The following is a 19,435-nucleotide window of genomic DNA, read 5'->3' on the forward strand; positions in this document are numbered from 1 at the left end:
GGGGAAGTTTGGAATAAGGACCAAGGCTCGAATCTTGCGCAGTGATAGTGTAGAAGCAATCTCTCAAAATGAGTGGGGTTCTTTATGCGCAGTGAGCATTGATCTAGTCATTTGTGTCCGGCTGAATCACCATGATTAACCCCCTCACATTCTGTCGGGCCGGATGTGGGGGGCGCCTGAGGTGAGCGATTCACTTATTGGGAACAAGAGACTCCATCATCAAGTCAAAAAAAATTATTTTTATGAAAATAAGAAAATGATGAATTGAGGCATATTCATAATTGCAACAGTGTGTAAATTTGTGATTGTCTATTTGGTGACATTAAAAGTGGTCGAGTAGCATTACTCTTCAAAAAAAACAGAGTGAAAAAAAAAAAAAAAAAAAAAAGAAGAAGAAAGAGGAAGCCGATAAATTAATTTGGAAACTGCTGAAAGAAGAGCATTCGCTTCCGGATTCCGTATAAAGAGAAGTAGATTGATTTCTTCTTCGAGTCCTCTCTACTTTGCTTCGATTTTCCACGCTCGACACCGCCCTCTCTCTCTCTCTCTCTCTCTCTCTGCTTAGGGTTCGCTCGATCTCTTCGATGGCCCTCGCTCTCTGGCTCCTCGCGTAACTGCAAGAGTAAGTGCTGTTTGATCGTCCTTTTTTGCTTGTCTTGATCACACTTTGATAAGAAATCAATGCGGTTTCGACTGAAGCCTGCCGAGTGGCCTTTGAATTGAGATTTTGTTGTGCATAATCGAACCGTTGCCTGAGGATGTTGAATGTGACGTAAGTAAAATACTTGTCATGATCTGATGGACGCGTTATTTTGATGGAAACTTTTTTAAACTTTTGGAGACATTTTCCGCCTTTTCTTTTAGGAAAACTTCTTATTATGGTTTAGTTTGCGGTTTGAGTGAACCTGTAGTTGTATTAATTTGTGTTTAATCTCCCAATAATTTATTCCTATTCCAATTCAATACTGAACTTTCCTCAGGATACGAACTTAACCTTAATAGAGATAAACAGAGGAATTATAGGTTCTTATACATCTCATGGTGCTCAGTGGGAGAAGTATTCATTTAGATTTCAAGGGGGAAAGGATGGGCCACGCACAAAGTTTTGGAAACTGCCTGCAGTTTAGATTTAATATATAGTGCTCACTGGATGAGGAGATGTAAATTTATGGATGTCCAGTGCCAGTTCCTAATCGTGACTATCCAGTTATTAATAATTTTCACTTACTCTTTTGATTTACATGAGGTGATATTAAGCTGGATTTTCCCTTTGCTTTTTTTTTATTGATTCTATTACTTGAATTTGCCCTTTCTGAACTGCTCATTTCATTAGACCTGTTGCAAGACCTCTTAACTTTTCAAGTACCTTAGGAACCATATACTAATTCATATTGCTTTATTAAAACTTTAAATGGAGAAACTTTCAAAGAAGACATTATATAGATGGAAAAAGTTGTGATTGTTGAGAGCATCCAACAAAAATTCATGGATGATAAATACTAAAAATTTGTAATTAGCTTTTGTTTTTTCCTCTCCCAACCTTCACAAAGTGTACTAGGGATTCCTTTTAATTCATCTTTTCCCAATATATTAACTTTCTTTTCGATAAATTATCAGTTCTCCTTTTGTTTCAAGATGTTATAATTTTGTAATATAATCCTATACCTTTCACAAGATGTGAGTAATTATTCTTTAGATGTTCTCTGTATACAAGAGAAAGAGAGAGTTTTCTCCCCCAAATTTCTATTTACCTGTAAATAATATTCGGTTCATCACATAGCTATTAATTTATTTTTTGCCAATATATTCTTTTTTGCTAATTAATCAATTCACCTTTTGTTTCAAGATGTTAAATTTTATAATATAATCAATTACCTTCCGCAATTTGTGAGTTTATCTTAAATATTTGAAATCTTCCTTGTAAAGATAAGACCATAGATAGAAATGACTAGCAAACTATAATTCATGTAGCTAGCCCCACATGGTGTGATTAAGGCTTGTTTTGTTTTTGTTATGTTTGAAATCTTCTTTATTGGAGTTAGAATGATGAACACATGAGGAATTACATATTTTGAAGTTTTAACTATAAAGTGATAAGCTGACTACCTTTTCTATAGGGTTTTTGATGGGTGGCAAAATAAATTTTGAAATCTAGAGAAAATCTTATACCTTGTTTGATTACACTAAAACTTTGTATTGCTTCCGTGCATTACAAAAAATTTGGCTAGATATATGCTCTTTTCTGTGATATTGATACCAATTAGGGAAACCTGCCATATTTTCTTCATCAAGTTACTTTTTTGTATTTTTGGCATCTTCTCTGTTGTGCAGTCACAATGGATGATATTACACCAAATAATTGCATTATCCTTCTGGACATAACTCTTACTTTTTGCAGGTTATAGTTATTTTTACCTTTCTGCTAAGTTCTTTCCTGATTTGGGAGTTGTTACCTGCTTTGAGTCTGATGATTGGGTCTTCAGAGAATTAGAGGAGGATGGTTTCGTGAACTTATGTTTCTTGTTTCTTCTGTGAAGATGGGATGGTCCCTGTTTTAGCCAACTCCTTGAAGTGGCGTTGTAGTTCAATAAAGGAAAATACTATGATTTTTTCTTTCACTACCGTTGTTGAACAATGGGAACATGGTAGAGAGTTTCGTAGATTTCTGTTTTGATGGAGTCAGAATTACTGTTTTGTCAACATGCAGTCGGTTCCATTTTTGCATGTAGAGTAGAATAACTTTGGTTTTAAAGAATGGATGAGTACAGAGAAACTGAGTTTCTACTTCCAAGTTGGTTCAGCAAGAACCAATCTGACATGGCAGAATCTCGTGTCTTCATCATTTCTTGCCTTTTGGCTGGCTTAATTGGGATCTTGACCATAGCCTACACTGCCTTCCAATGGAGAAGAAATATCAACTTGAGTTGGATGAAAGCTATAGCCAGATCAAAGAAAAACCCAAAGGCAAGGAACAAGGTTCCTGGTGCTCCTCATACATGGATATTGGAATCTGTTTCTCGAGGGAAAAGTTTAAATTGCTGCGTGTGCTTAAAATCAGTGTCCCCTTCTCAATCTCTTGGACCAGTGGTGGCCTCAGACACTTTCATACATTGCTGTAGCATATGTGGAGTGGCAGCTCACCGGAGCTGCTCCTCGAATGCACACAAGGATTGCAAGTGTGTGTCTATGGTTGGTTATGACCATGTGATACACCAATGGGCAGTCCGATGGACTGAGGTAACAGATCAATCTGATGAAACTTCTTTCTGCACCTATTGTGAAGAGTCATGCAGTGGTTCTTTCCTTCGAGGATCCCCCATATGGTGTTGCTTGTGGTGCCAACGGCTCGTACATGTTGACTGCCATGGCAGTTTGTCCAATGAAACAGGTGATATTTGTGATTTGGGCACATTCAGGAGGCTTATTTTATCACCGCGTTTTGTTAAGGAGTTGCCCTATTCTTCCTCCGGTGGACTTTTGAGTTCCATCACTCATGGAGCTAATGAGATTGCATCTTCTATGCGTGCTACTATTAGGAGTCAAAGCAAGAAGCAGAAGCAGAAGCAGAAGCAGGGAGCTGAAGCCTCGTTTGACACAGGTGATAGCAGTAACTTTGGTGACATATCCACAGAAAGTACAGCTGATACCCATCAAATAATTAATGGTTCTCAGAGAAAGGGGGATAGCAGCAAAAGCAACACAAGTATTGACAATGGGGATCGGCAACCAGATGGTGATACTGTTAAAAAATTGGATTCAAAACGTAGTCTTAAAAGAAGCTCATCAATCGGTCAAAAAGATGAGTCCCAGATTGCAGGGTTGAAACAGAGATACGAGTTGACTGATTTGCCACCAGAGGCAAGACCCTTGTTAGTTTTCATTAACAAAAAGAGTGGGGCTCAACGTGGAGATTCACTGAGGATACGTTTAAACATGCTCTTGAATCCTGTTCAGGTAAGATGCTTAACTAGACATAAGCATTCTCTCAGCCCTCCCCTATCTCTAAGTGATTTATTAAAACACATATTCCTTCATAATCAATCATTTGTTAAGAATCTGGAAGTGATAACAGTGAAAAATGGGAATTGTGTTGAAATTTCTAAAGGGGCTTGACCCTCATTTTGAAGTTTTAAAAAGCTTGATCTTTAATTATGCTCATATAGGTTTTCGAGTTGAGTGCTACACAAGGACCAGAGGCAGGTCTGTATTTATTTAAAAGGGTGCTCCACTTCAGAATTCTTGTATGTGGAGGAGATGGTACTGTTGGCTGGGTTCTGAATGCCATAGACAAACAAAATTTTGTTTCTCCTCCTCCGGTTGCAATTCTTCCTGCCGGAACAGGAAATGATTTGGCCCGAGTTTTGTCGTGGGGAGGTGGTTTGGGTTCAGTGGAGAGACAAGGGGGCCTTTGCACGGTGTTGCACCACATAGAACATGCTGCAGTAACTATTCTTGATCGTTGGAAGATAACAATCTTAGACCAGGAGGCAAAGCAACTTCAACCCGCAAAATTCATGAACAATTATCTAGGTAAATCCATGCAATATTTTTGAACTGCTTAAGTAATACAAAGGGTATGAAGTGTCTGCCAACTCTTGGAACTGGTTTTACTTGTTTTAGAGTTGATGGCAACCAAAATGAATATCTGGATTTGTATGTCACATATTCAATCTGCTTGACCATAATTGGCCTTATCTGAATTAATTACAATTTAACTTGGCTCTTCTTCTTTGAAGTCAACATGCATGCCAGTTGAGATGATAAATCCAGAAATATTTTCTGTAATTGCATGTTCATCATAAACATGTTTTTAGACATGTTTATATTGTTGGGCTGCCTTTTTAGTTGCAACCTTAACCTTATTTATGTATGTATTGGATGTTCCTTGTTTGTTCACTAGATAGTGACCAATTGATTTGGCAATTGCCAGTGCCATGTTTGGCTAGTGTTGGGTCAGCTGAGGACTGCTGCAACAAGTAGTGAGCCCATAAAAGAGGTATGGCAGTAACTTGAAGCTTTGTTACGATTGCCTCTTAACTGATTTTAGAGGCTAGAAGTGGGAAAATGAGTTTTTTCTTGGGGTTGCTAACATGTTATAAAATTCTAGGTCTTTGGACCAAAAGAAAGTTTTGATCAGGTATAGTGACTTTGCGTGCTTTGGGGGCTAGGAAGCATTGGTACAGACATGGATGTGGAAACACAGGATATGGCAATATGGTAAAATTATACAGATCTGGTAGGGATACGAAAATATATATTTAATAATTTTCATTAGTGATGTTCATGAATGTAATAATAAAAGGAACTAAAAATATTGAAAAAGTACCACAAATGTAATGTGAAGGTATTTTCCAATGATAATATACAAAATATTGAAGAAATAATGTTAATCCATCATAAAGGTGCCCATATATTATATATATCATTCGACATACACAAAAAAATGTAACTACTCTCTGGAGTTGTAATTAGGGTCAATTGAGTAATCTCCTCAACCTGCTAATGTTGAAGGTGTTCTTCCCAAGCCTGGATACAGGTGGAGGGTTGTGTAGGTAGCTGACAGCTAACACACAACTTGTTGGACTAAATATTTAGTGTGACATGGGCACAACACCTGAAGTGGAAGTGTCAAAGCTTCCAGATTTTTTGGTATGCTGTGTTGTATACTTGGATAATTAATGGCTTAGGCTCTGATAAATAGAAGGTTCTTCATATTTGGTTCTCTTGTTAAGGGCTCTTAAATGCTTTAAACTAAAGAGAAGAGGATATTGTTTATAAGCATTACATTTGCATTACAAAATCTAAGATAGCTTCACATCTCTAAAAAACCATGTTCTCTGCTATAGGATGGATTGCTATATAAGATTCAGAAACAGAAAAAACATTTACAGATCTCTAATCATGTTCCTTATGGGATGTAATGTGAAATTACTTAATACAAATTGCTAATGTTTAGAGCACTTGAGATTTGTGGGTGTATGGAAAAGACAGTGGTGATGCAGGAGCAATAAAAAAAATTAGTATTAGCAGTGTTTTTTTTGTCATTCCACATTTTATTATTATTACTTTCACAGCTTTCTAGTCATGTTATTTTTATTTGGGTTCAGACTATGTTGTTGTGGTTTTCAGGGTCTATTTTAAAGCCCATGTTTTCCTTATGGGCCTAGTGGTAGTTGAAGGTGTCTAGCCCAACAGAATTAGGAAAACTAAACTCTAGTCCTTGTGGGTTAATTAGGAGGACTATTTAAACAGTTGTAACGCTACCCCAGGGTTAATTTTTTTGGCAGTTTACTATTGGAAGAATTGTCTTCTTCGTTCCCAGATGTTTAACCAGATGTTGACCCCTGTTTGGCTGAAGAACCGGTCACCTTAGGCTGTGTTTCAGGTCAATTTCATCTTTCTTCTCTCAGGATTCTCTCTCTGCACTTGGTAAATTTTATTCTAGACTCCTTATTCTACATCAGTTACTAACAAAGCCCAACCTTGATCTGTCCCACTCATGGCAGCGTGAAGATCAAGAGTTCCTAGACTTACCTAAGCACAGGAGATGGCCGAGATGCAAAGGATGATGGAGAAACTCATGCAAGAGGTGTGTGACCTGTGTAGAGAACTGTTAGAAATTCGAGGAGAGGCACCAGAAGGTGATGTGAAACCCTAGGCGAAGATATTGGGGATGATGATTAGCATGTTAACCCCTTCCATGTTAATCCCTTCCATAATCCCATGATTTGTGATAAGCCTGGTCATAGTGGATTAGAGGAACAGTTACCAAAAGCGCTAGATCTGAATTTTGGTATTTGTGTTGAAATTTCAGATTTTTATGGTAAGATGCACGCTGAAGATTTCCTTGATTGGAAATCCACTTTGGAGACTTATTTTGAATGGAAGCCTATGGCTGATGAGAGGAAGGTTTTGTTTGTGAAGCTGAAACTGAAGGGAATTACCCTTCATTGGTGGTAGAGGTTGGAGGAACAGTGTGAAAGGTAAGGAAAGACCAAAATTTGAACTTGGGAGATGATGAAAACAAAACTAAGGAGACAATTTCTTCTAGCTAATTATATGACAAACCTGTACAAGAAGTTTCATGGGCTAATGCAGTCAGAGCTTAGTGTGGAGGAGTACACAACAAAGTTCTACAACTTGTCAATATGGGTTGGGTTGAGGTGTGACTGATGAGCAGCAATCTGCCCGGTATTTATCTGGATTGAATTCTTCTATTCAAGATGGAATTGGTGTGAATGTTGTGCTTGTGACAAACCTTGAGGAGGTGTACCAATTTGCTCTTGAGGCAGAAGAGAGGGTGGCTTGATTTGGACTAAGGCGTCCCATATAAAGTCGCATGAATATTGGAGTTAATTCCAATTATCCTCCTGCTGCTAGGGGTGGAAAAGGTACTCAGTCAGCACCACAAAGCAGTCATCAAGCTTCTTTTAACAATAAAGCTACCTTCAAGACCATTTGGAGAATTGAAAGGGCCATTCAGCAAGAATTAGCAATTTTGGAGGCAGTGGCAGTAGCTCTTCCATTTGCTGTTTCTCATGGTGAATATATGAAGGAATTGACCACAGGTGAGAGCTTGGTGGTAAGGTGTGTGATGACAACACCTAAGGTTGAGGAGGCTGAAGATTGGAGGCGGCACAGTATATTTTGCACTAGAGTTACTTGTGGGGGAAAGGTGTGTAATGTTATTGTTGATAATGGCACAGTGAGAACATATCCAAAGAAGCAGTGGGAAAACTGAAGTTGCCAATAGAGAAGCATCCCCATCCTTACAAGGTTGCTTGGGTTCAGAAAGGGAGTGTAAATACCTGTTAACTTCAAGGTGCTTGGTGTAGCTCAGAATTGGTAATGACTACAAAGATGAAGTTTGGTGAGACACAGTATCTATGAATGTCTCTCACATTCTATTGGAAAGGTCGTGGCTATATGATCAAAATATAAATCATCTTACTACAAGTCTATACCTAATACTTACACTTTCCAAAAGGATGGAAAGACATTTGCACTATATCCTTTAAAGGAGGAACTAGCTAGTCAGAAACCTATTGACAACAAGGTTAATTCTTTTCTCAAGGCTGGAAGATTTGAAAGGGAGAGCAAAGAGTGTGGGGTGGTTCTAGTACTGGTTGATAGAATTTCTGAGAGCAAAAGAGAAGAAGTACCTCCACTATCCCCTGAAATCAAGAAGCTTTTGGCTGATTTTCAAGTGCTTGTTAGCAAAGAGTTGCCTAGAAGGTTACCCCCAATGCAAGATGTACAACATGCTATTGACCTGATTCCAGGATCATCATTACCAAGTTAGGCAGCCTGCCGTATGCCACCACAACAAAGGGCTGAGATAAGGCACCAAGTAGAAGACTTGATTGCAAAGGGACTGTAGAGAGAAACAAGTCCTTGTGCTGTCTCGGTGCTACTAAAACCAAAGAAAGATGGTTCATAGAGGATGTGCATGGATAGCTGTGCAATTAGCAAAATTACTGCGACATACAGGTTCCCCATTCCAAAGTTTGAAGAGATGTTGGATGTTCCAATGGGATCAATTGTTTTTTCAAAGTTGGATTTGAGGAGTGGGTACCATCAAGTCTTGATTCATAGTGGGAATGAGTGGAAGACAGCATTTAAGACATCAAATTGATTATTTGAATGGCGGGTCATGCCTTGTGGTCTTTCTAATGCACCCAGTACTTTCATGAGAGTGATGATAGAGATATTAAGACCTTTTCTTAATTCATTTGTTGTTGTTTATTTCAATGATATACTTATTTTCAGCCGTGACAAAACTGAGCATTTGAGCCATCTAAGACAAGTCATGGAAGTTCTTCATAGAGAGAAACTCTATGTTAACTTGGAAAGTGTTCCTTTTTGCCTGACAATGTGGTTTTTTTGGGCTTCATTGTTTCAGCTGAAGGTTTGAAACCTGATCCAGCCAAAATAAAAGCTATAACTGATTGGCCTTCACCTCGGTCAATTGGGGAAGTTTGTAGCTTTCATGGGTTGGCATCTTTTTATCAACGATTCATTCGTAATTTCAGTTCAATTATGGGTCCTATAACAGACTGCCTCAAACGAACAGAGTTTTTGCGGACAATGGAAGCAAAAGGCCTTTAATCAAATCAAAATAGCCATGACCCAAGCTCCTGTCCTAGTTCAACCAAATTTTAACAAGTTGTTCGTTGTTGAGTGTGATGCATCCCATGTGGATAGGGACCGCTCTCAGTCAAGAAAACAGGCCAGCGGCTTTTTCCAGCAAGAATCTCATTGAATCTAGACAACGCTATTCAACCTATGACCTAGAGCACTATGTCTTGTTACGTGCTCTACACTATTGGCTACACTATTTGTTGCATCAAGATTTTGTTGTCCATACAGATCATGAGGCTCTTCGGCACCTCAATTATCAAAAGAAATTGATCCCAAGACATGCACCATGGAGTTCATTCCTTCAATAGTTTACTGTCACTGTCAAGTACAAATCTGGTGCATCAAATAAAGTGGCAGATGTACTTAGTTGAGGATCTTTCTTGGTAACAGCTTTACATCCTCAAGTTATTGGCTTTGAAGAACTGAGGTGTCAATACATGAGTGATCCATTTTTTAGCCATATAATTAGAGACTTACAAAGCTCAATTGTAACAAGTAGTTTTCACCCGTTTCTTATGCATGATGGATTCTTGTTTTGCGGGAACCAATTGTGTATACCCAAAGTGTCTTTTAGAGAGCAAATTATAAGGGAGCTGCATGCTGGTGGTTTAGAAGGGCATTTTGGGAGTGACAAGACTTTGGCTATGGTAGTAGAACGTTATTATTGGCCAAGAATGAGTCGTGATGTTGAAAGGTTAGTGAGACAATGCAGGGTCAGCTAATATTCTAAAGAGAATTCACAAAACACTGGATTATATACTCCATTACCAGTTTTTTCCTCTCATTGGATTCATCTTAGCATGGATTTTGTGCTTGGACTTCCAAAGACAATTAAGGGGTATGATTCTATGCTAGTTGTGGTTGGCCGTTTTTCTAAAATGGCACACTTTATTCCGTGTTCTAGGACTGCTGATGCATCTCATGTGGCTGATTTATTTTTCAAAGAAGTGGTGTGCTTGCATGGAATTCCTAGTTCAATTGTGTTAGATAGAGATGCAAGGTTCTTGGGGCATTTTTGGCTACTTTGTGGAGGAAAATGGGGACACAGTTGCAGTATTCCAGCACTTGTCATACACAAACAGATGGATAAACCGAAGTGACTAACCAAAGTCTTGGAAATTTGTTGCGTTGCCTTCTCGGAGATTATATGAAGACATGGGTGTCACGGCCCTAGGTTTTCCTAGGGTTTGGAGGAAATTGAGGAAGAGAGAACAGAATGGAGGGGGGAAAACAAAACAGAAAGTGGGAGAAAATCAGAAGAAAGGGGGGGGGGGGGGTAGGGTTCAGATGAAACAGAGAGGGAGAGAGGAATTGAGAGGGAAAACAGAATTGAATTCATTCATTCATTCCTTAGCTGTTTATTCTCTATTCTACAGCCTATTTATAGGCTGTTACATTCATGAAGTTATTAACAAACTAACAAACTGAAGTACACACTACACAACCTAAAGTACAGCTAAGGGAAAATACAAACCAAAGAACAATTACTAAATTACTACTAATGCCCTTGACAATTCACCCCTTCTTGAGAGGTTTCTTGCCCCCAATAAACTTATTACAACTGTGCCTTCGTCATCACCCAATTCCTGTCAGTTTTTCTCCTTCATTTTCGTTCTCTACTCCTTTCATGTTCAACAAATGTCTTTGGCATTAGTGGTCGGGACTGAATTTATCTCCACACTTGTAACATAATCTTAATTTCCTTCTCTGCTCCATAGTAGATGATTTGGCTGCATCAGGGCTTGGGGTAAATCTTAGAATTCACATTTACTTGATTCCCCTCCAATGATTGATAGAACAAAGGTTGAGTTACCGTTGCAATCGTGTTCTTGATTCCCCTCCAATGGTTGATAGAACAAAGGTTGAGTTACCGTTGCAATCATGTTCTTATGGAAAATCGCTTCCAATGTAAGCTCGTGTAACTTTGCCTTGTCAGCAACCTGCTTCACTGTCACAGGCTACATCATCTTGACCATTGGCCTCAACTCATCCTTAGGGCCACTAATGAAGTTGGACACAAAATAGTGCTCCGTTAGTACTGGCTGTGAACTCCACATCAAGGACCTTAACTCCTCAAATCAAATTTGATAGTCAATCAATGATTCTTCCTATCTCAACTTATTAAATTCTTTAATCACATCCGTCATAGAATTCTCCCCAAAATGTTCACATAGGTCTTCCGCAAATTCAGCCCAACTGACCTCAAATCTCCTTGTTTGAAGCCAACCTTGATACCATGAATTAGCCATATCATTAAGATAGGCTGCTGCCAAATTAATTTTCTATCTTTCTGCTACATTGTAAAATTGGAAAAATCTGTCACATCTACAAATCCATCGCGTTGGTTTCAATATGTTGAAAATTGGTATTTCTAGTCTTGGTGTGGAAGTGTAAGTAGAGTTTTGAGAATTGCCTCTTACCGAAATGGCTGGGCCTAAGATCGAGAGCTCCTTAGCGTGTTGTACTCCTAAAACTCTTGGGGGATTGCCATCGCCAAGCAAAATTGGATTAGAAACAAATCTTGGTCTATATTTTGATCCGGAAGCTCAAGGGAGAATTCCATCACTAGGCAAGACTGGATCGGAAACGGTTCTTGGTGGGAAATTTGTTGATAAACGGATTTGAGGCAATAATGTCTACAACATGTTGAACATGCTATCTATGTTTTGGCTAAATTGATCCATCATCTCTCGATGCCTCTCCAATTCCCTCTGCATGCTCTCTCGAGATGCAGCAAGATCCCCTCGCACGCTCTCCCTTATGGTTGAGATGTCCTCCCTGCCGCGGTTCACGGCCTCTTGAGTTCGAATCATCCTTGTTTCCAATGCCTCTATCCTTGACTCAAGCTGTTTCATTCTTGTGCCTTCTGCCATTTTACTTCCTTAAGAATCTTTTCTAATCTTCTTACAATGACCGATAGTGAACAACAATCTCTTGTGATCGCCTATATCATAAATCTCACAATGCAAGACCTTCTAAAATAGAAAAGAAGAGATTTGTACAACTTGGGAAATTAAAGAAAAATTTCAAGAACAAGAACAAAAATTGGGGTAGGAAAAGAAAGAAAGAGGGAGAATTGAGAAATTAGCGGCTTGTAAATCGCCTGACTCTAGCTTCTCAACTTCGAACCGCAACTTGGGTCGTGATGTAATAGGCAAGAATCAGCTGTTAACCCTGCCTCAATTTGATACTGCTTGCTGGGACCTCTTCCTGTTGTAATCTTGGGATTTGCCGAGACCTGGTAGAAATTAACAACAGGTAGGAGTTGTCGAAACCCCTATGACCCAATCGGTCTTGGATCGATCTCTATCAGTTGAACCAAGAGTTGTTGCTCCGCCTTCAAGTCCACCAAGAATTGATTGAAGGAACTCCCTAGCCTGCTTCACCTTCAAACGTCGAACAAGAATTGCTAGAACTTTTGCCAAAAGTCGCCTATGATCGCCCCCGAGACCAATTGTCAAGTATCGATTCTTCTTCATTTAGCTCTGTTGTAGCTAATATACATCGCAAGAATCACCGCCAAAATTCGCCGAACTATGCTTTGTTGGATCGGCGACGGAATTTAACAACCCAAAAATCACCCAGCTCAATTACAACTTCTAGAGAAACGATCAGATTTACAGCCGAGGAATAATTGGCTCTGGTACTAAATGTCACAACTCTAGGTTTTCCTAGGGTTTGGAATGGGATTTGGAGGAAATTGACGAAGAGAGAACAAAAGGAGGGGGAAAACAAAACAGAAAGAGGGTGAAAATCAGAAGAAAGGGGGTAGGGTTTAGAAAAAATAGAAAGGGAGGGAGGAATTGAGAGAAAAAACAGAATTAAATTCATTCATTCATTCGTTAGCTGCTTATTCTCTATTCTACAGCCTATTTATAGGCTGTTACATCCATGCAGTTATTAACAAACTAACAAACTGAAGTACACATTACACAACCTGAGGTACAACCAAGGGAAAATACAAATAAAAGAACAACTACTAATGCCCTTGGGGTCATGACAATGGGACATGATTCCGCCTCAAGCTGAATTTGCCTTTAATAACTCTGTCAATTGCACAACCAAGAAGACTCCTTTTGAGGCTGCCTATGGGCATAAATGTCAACATGTCCTGGATCTCTTGTTCCTTATGGTGACCAAGTGTTGGTACACCTTAGAAAGGAGAGGTTTCCAAGAGGAGCCTAACGTAAACTGTCGTCAAGAAAAATTGGTCCATGCAAAATTTTGAAGAAAATAACCTCCAATGCTTATGCTGTGGAACTGCCAGATGATCTTTAGATTAGTCCTACTTTTGATGTTGCTGATACATTCGAATTTCGTGGCTTTGATGATGACATAGGGCCACTAACTAATAAGGATTGGACTAAGCAATTATCAAAGAAGCCAAGAGAGGTGATTGGGGAAGTTATTGACATGAAAGAGGCACAGTCTAGAAGGGGGAATCAATACCGCAGATTTCTTACCAAGTGGTTAGGGAAGTTTCCAACTGAAAGCACTTGGATTTCAGAAGAGGAATTGAAGAGGATTGATCCTACCACTTATGACCAATATATCCACATTTTCTCGGCAGAGCTGGGTGTCACGACCCAATGGAAATTAGAGTGGCAATACTGTAATTAGTTGCACTTGTTTGTTGGGAGATATTTTTAATTCTGTTGAAGTGCACATGGGTGCTGTTTCTAGAATCTACTTTCAGTTAAACAGCCTATAAATAGGCTATAGTATGTAGAGAAGGTATGTTGAAATGATATATTGAATTCAGATCTCTCTTACATTCTCTCTCATTCTCCCTTGTTTTCCTCCGCTCTCCCTATTTCTGCTCAGTCTCTCTCTCCAATTCTGCTCTCTCTCTCTTGAATTCTTCTCAATTCCCTTTCTAAACCCTAGCCCAACCCTAGGTCGTCACACTGGGTTTCTCTTCACCCCAAGGGAGTTGATGCTGGAGCAATAAAAAAATTATTATTAGCAGGGTATTTTTTTGTTGTTTTGCATATTTTATTATTATTCTCGCTGCTTTCTGGTCATGTTATTTTTTGTCTGGTTTAGACTATGTTGTTATGGTTTTTAGGGTAGTATTTTAAAGCCCATGTTTTTCTTATGGGCCTGGGAGTAGTAGAAGGTGTCTAGCCCAACAGAATTAGGAAAACTAGACCCCAATCCTTGTGGGTTAATTAGGAGGACTATTTAAACAGTTGTAATGTTACTAAGGTTAATTTTTTCGGTAGTTCACTATTGGAAGAATTGTCGTCTTCATTCCTGATGTTTAACCAGATGCCAGCCCCTGTTTGGCTGAAGAACCAGTCACTTTTGGCAGTGTTTCAGATCTATTTTATCTTTTTTCTTTCAGGATTCTCTCTGCACTTGGTAAATTTTATTCTAGACTCTTGTTTTACATCAGGGGGGATGGAAACTAGATATGGATTGAGCCAATTATCAGTATTTCTATCTTACAGATGCAAAATTATTATAATCACGATCCTCTCCCTCTGGGTTTTAGAGTCACTACTCCTAGTATATGACAATTATCAATTCTTCCTAGGATTTAGTTTTTTCCAGGGATAACGATGAACCCAACTTGGATGAATTTGGACTATTTGTAGATTTAATTAGATCTTCATATTCATTCTTCAAAAGATCAAAGATCAATGCAAGAACTTCTAGTTAAGCAGCATCTAAATTCCCATTAAGGTGACTTGCCAAGATGAACCTATGCCTCAAGCCATCAAGACATAGCCCTAAAATTATTGGTTTGGATAACTTCTGGATTCATTTTACTGTATAAGGACTTGTGCGTGCAGGTCAATTTGATGCCAGTGCATCCAGTTATTTAAACATATCAAATGCTTTGTTGAATGTTTCTAAACACTTATCTTCACTTGTTGAATAAGAACTAAGCTTACCGCTTTGAAAACTCATACAACAAGGACTTCTATTCCCCAATAGGATCTTTGAGTAAAAACTTGATTTTGATTTAATGCCCTTATAATTCATAATTAGTCCCATCATGAAACCAATTTATATTAATGGACCCATAATATGAGCCACTGGGAGCTTTCATCTAAAGCTTGAGAATGCATGGTTCCAAATGTTGCATCTTGGATTATAGAATTGTGCAACTTTTACCAGTTGTCATTAGATTTCTTTTCTTCTGGTTCCAAATGCATGCAAGGTTTTCTGATTAAATCCATCATTACTCATTTTTGCTGGGAGGCAATTGATTTATCATGAATTCTTCTGCACTGTGGTGACAAATACATAACATTTTCACAGGGGTTGGTTGTGATGCAAAGGTTGCTCTGGATATCCATAATCTACGGGAGGAGAACCCAGAAAAGTTCTATAACCAGGTAAGTGTAAATTTTCTAAAGAATGGATTCTGAGCTTTACTGCTTAGGAATATACTGGTGATTCTGTGTAAGTTTCACTCTGGTTACTTGAAAACAAGAATAATTGCTCAAGGATACTTTTCTTTCTTTTTCTCAGCTTTTGCTGAGGAAAACTACTTGTGCAATTTTATCATATTGTCTTGGCTGAAAGTTAGCTTTCGATAAATTTGACGTGCTCTCTACTCCCAATTTATTTTTTATAAAGAGAAGAAAAAGGTCTTCACAAATTATAATTTTCATAAATTTATTGCAGATGTTTTCAATTGTTAATGTGGGCTTGGTATGCTTAATTTGAAAAGAAAAATAGCAAAATAAGCAAAGCTTTTCCAAGTTCTGCTTTTTATGTAAACTTTTATGTGCTTTGCTCTTAGAACTTAAATGGTAAACAAAGCTTCAGCCTAGTCTTGGAGCACACATATTTTTCAGTGAAAAAAAAATTATTTGTCTATTTCAAGGTGGTTATTAGACTTTATTATTTTGTTTAAGCTAATTTTTACTACTGATTTGACTGCAGTTTATGAATAAAGTTCTTTATGCAAGAGAGGGTGCTAGGAGCATAATGGACAGGACATTTGAAGATTTTCCTTGGCAAATTAGGGTGGAGGTGGATGGTGTTGATATAGAAGTCCCTGAGGTAGGTTTGCAAGCTGCTCAAAACTGTGCATTGTGCTAATAGCCTCCTAACAGTTTCAGAAACTGAGTACAGATTTTTTACGGTCTTCCTGTCAAATTGAATTGGCTTGTCAAGAATTCAGGATTTCATTTATAAATACCAGACTTTGAATTTTAACATATTCTAATTTGCTATTGTTGTGTCTTTTATTTGGCTAACAAATTTGTTCTTTTTTTCTGTATTTATGCATTTTTTTAAGTTTTGAGTCCAAAATTAGGATTCATGTTGTTGACTTCTATATATTTTCTTTGGACATGAAATATTGGTCTTAAACTAACAGGATGCAGAAGGTGTTCTTGTTGCTAATATTGGAAGCTATATGGGTGGTGTAGATCTGTGGCAAAATGAGGATGAAACTAATGATAATTTTGATCCACAGTCTATGCATGATAAGATATTGGAGGTTGTGAGCATATCAGGGACATGGCACCTTGGAAAGCTTCAGGTAGAGCCATATCCCCAGCAGAGGTTTCCTGTGTACATATCTATATGTTATTGTAAGAACTTTTATCCATGGTGCCGTAATTGTTCATATTGTTATTTATTGCTCATCCTTATGTAAAAATTTCCTGACTAGGAACTTAGAAAGAGATTTCTCTTCTGCTGTGAATGACCTAACTTTAAAATACACTTAATGGAAATTTGATGTACATGAAGATATTAGTTACTTGTCTCTGCTCAGAAGCATATGTTGGTTGACTTGTCAAGGACTTTCATCTGATTATTCCTTGTACTTGCTCAATAGATTGGGCTTTCTCGGGCTCGACGACTTGCCCAAGGGCAGTCAATTAAGATTCGGCTTCTTGCTGCGTTCCCTGTTCAAATAGATGGAGAGCCTTGGCTTCAGCAACCATGTACACTGGCTCTCTCTCATCATGGACAGGTTCTCTCTCTCTCTCTCTCTTCTCTCTCTCTCTTGCCCCCATGTGAGTGTGAACATGCGATACAGCACATGAATCAGTAATGGAATTTATGAGAAGATTGAATTGGTTGAATGCCTGAGAGCAAGAGTCTCAGTTTTGATCAATATTTGTAGTAATGTGGAACATATTTACAGCAGAAAATTAGGGAAAGAATTATGCCTGAAATACAGCCTATAAATCAGTCTATCAAATCGGCTATGTATCGGACAATAAATTAGCCTATAAATCAGCTAATGAGCTGGGTTAACTATACAATAAATAAAATATTCAACAGAATCATTATCGGATGATATTCAAAACCTTCCTTCTGCAGTCAAGTCTTTTATCAGATGTAATTCAAAACCTTCTTTCTGCAGTGAAGTCTTTTGTCTGTTGGTTAAATTCAGTTTACTATTTTGTTAGAGAGGATATGACCATGGATAGATATGTTGGAGGTCTAGAATTCATAAAACTGGCCTAGTGGGATTAAGGCCTGTGATTGTTGCTGTTCCTGCTGTCATGGTGCTTGTAAAAGGTAGCTACAACCACTATTAGGATTTGAACACCTTTTAACCTCTCCCCTTCCACCTCCAAAATCATGTCAATTGAGGACTCAAGTCCATATTAAGTCATTTTGTTGTGGAAAATCATGGTTTCCTGGAATCTGAATGAATAATTAGGTAAAAAGATATTGGCAAACTGGAAATGTTAGTTGTGATTACCAATTCCATCAATATATTCGTGCACAAGAACAGCAATGACAGTGACCTTGTCTGGGGCAAATTAACATTGAACATCTAGTTGGGAAGAATTGGTTTGATAATCTAAATGTTTATCTATATATGCGGACATGTTTCATTCATGAAATATATTGAGCAATGCCAGATTGGCAATCAAGATATATAGGACTTCTTGGCTGAAATAGCTCTGTTTTTGGTTGAATCAATGTGGTATATGGGCTGGTCAAGGCAGGTGGCTGATTTTATATAGCCATTTGAACAAACCTTCTACTTGATATTTTACTCTTTTGGGCATTAAACCAGCAAGTTCTTAGTCTTTATTTGTTCCAACAAACTCAAAATCATTTCAATTCCCTGACAGTACTTGTTGCTGATATTGTAGTAATCTGAACCCAATTGGCAGGTGGCAAGTGAATTACCATATTACTAAATGTTTTTCCCTTGTGGGCTATAGATAGTGAATGAATCTCTTTTCAGATATAGATGCCCTCTAACAAACTTACTATCTGCACAGGCCTTCATGCTGAAGAGGGCAGCAGAGGAACCACTGGGCCATGCAGCCGCCATCATTACTGATGTGCTTGAGAATGCTGAGACAGATCATGTGATCAGCGCATCACAGAAGCGTGCTCTTCTTCAAGAAATGGCATTGAGGCTGTCCTAGAAATGGCATTGGAGATCTCTCTGCTTCTGCTTCTGCTTCTACGCCTTTTGGCCTCTCCTTTTGATGTTCATGTCTTCTGAGATTGAAATTATCACTGAAAGCTCAAACCTGTAGTGAATGAATCTTCAATTAGCGGCAAATCAAGAGGGAACACTTCCGAGGCAGTTTCTTATTTGGCCCTTTTGGGATTGTTGTAGGTGGTATTTTACAATGAAATGGGACAAGGATATGTTATTGTTTGGTTGTTCATATGCACAGCAGAGTGAGAGTGGTGGTTAGTTGCGCAAATGAATGGATAGCTTGTGATGGTTGTGGATTCCAATTCAGGGTACCACTTTTCATTCTACACAAACCAATTTGATTGAGTAGCTACAGAGACCAGATGCCTAGGAATATCTATCATGTAAGGATTTGGTTGACTCGGTTTCATCACTTGGCCTATATTCTACGACCAACTTGAAGGCATAGGCTCTGGCAAGCTGCATCTTCACAGCTCAAAGCCGCAGCGGGGTTCAAGATTTGTTCATTTGGGGTTCTATTTATATCAACCGCAAGGAAGCAAAAGTTCTGTGCAGCTTCATCATTCCACCAGATATGTGTTTTTTGCTTTTCATAATTCGTTTTCTTCTTTACATGACTAGTATAATCTTCTCTTTTGCTGGGGTTGAAATAATAGTTGCGAGATTTTACCGGTTTTTGTGCCTTGGGTCCTCGATATCTTTGGCTGTGGATTCCCTTATCTTTGTATTGATTCTTTATTTTATTATCTGTATTGAACTTAAAAACTGTAATTTGCTTTATATTTGTTCCCTCATTCCAATCTTGCGACATGGAACTGATTTAGAGAAATCACAAGAACAAAAAAGCCCTTGTTCTTGCGATTTGCTCATCACGATGATGAGACGGGCACCGACATCTTTTCCAATCGA

At 38.4% G+C, this 19,435-nt stretch overlaps 1 protein-coding gene across 4 annotated transcripts; it reads left to right on the forward strand.

The window, feature by feature from the left end:
* The first annotated feature begins 371 nt into the window (after positions 1-371).
* Positions 372-19,320, forward strand: LOC127793172 (diacylglycerol kinase 1). Of its 4 annotated transcripts, none has more exons than XR_008021275.1 (8): positions 372-622; positions 2,399-3,954; positions 4,164-4,530; positions 15,412-15,488; positions 16,042-16,161; positions 16,481-16,697; positions 16,946-17,083; positions 18,357-18,448. XR_008021275.1 is itself a non-coding variant. In XM_052323957.1 (8 exons), the coding sequence occupies exons 2-8, from the start codon at positions 2,755-2,757 to the stop codon at positions 18,504-18,506; spliced, it is 2,217 nt and encodes a 738-aa protein (XP_052179917.1). In that variant the 5' UTR covers positions 372-622; positions 2,399-2,754; the 3' UTR covers positions 18,507-19,320. The 4 variants fall into 4 exon arrangements, 3 of the variants coding, with proteins under 3 accessions (XP_052179917.1, XP_052179918.1, XP_052179919.1); XM_052323957.1 differs by having other exon boundaries at positions 16,481-16,645; positions 18,357-19,320; XM_052323958.1 differs by having other exon boundaries at positions 2,406-3,954; positions 16,481-16,645; positions 18,357-19,320.
* Positions 19,321-19,435: the final 115 nt, after the last annotated feature.

Source organism: Diospyros lotus, unplaced genomic scaffold, assembly GCF_014633365.1.
Source record: "Diospyros lotus cultivar Yz01 unplaced genomic scaffold, ASM1463336v1 superscaf1, whole genome shotgun sequence".
Taxonomy (NCBI): domain Eukaryota; kingdom Viridiplantae; phylum Streptophyta; class Magnoliopsida; order Ericales; family Ebenaceae; genus Diospyros; species Diospyros lotus.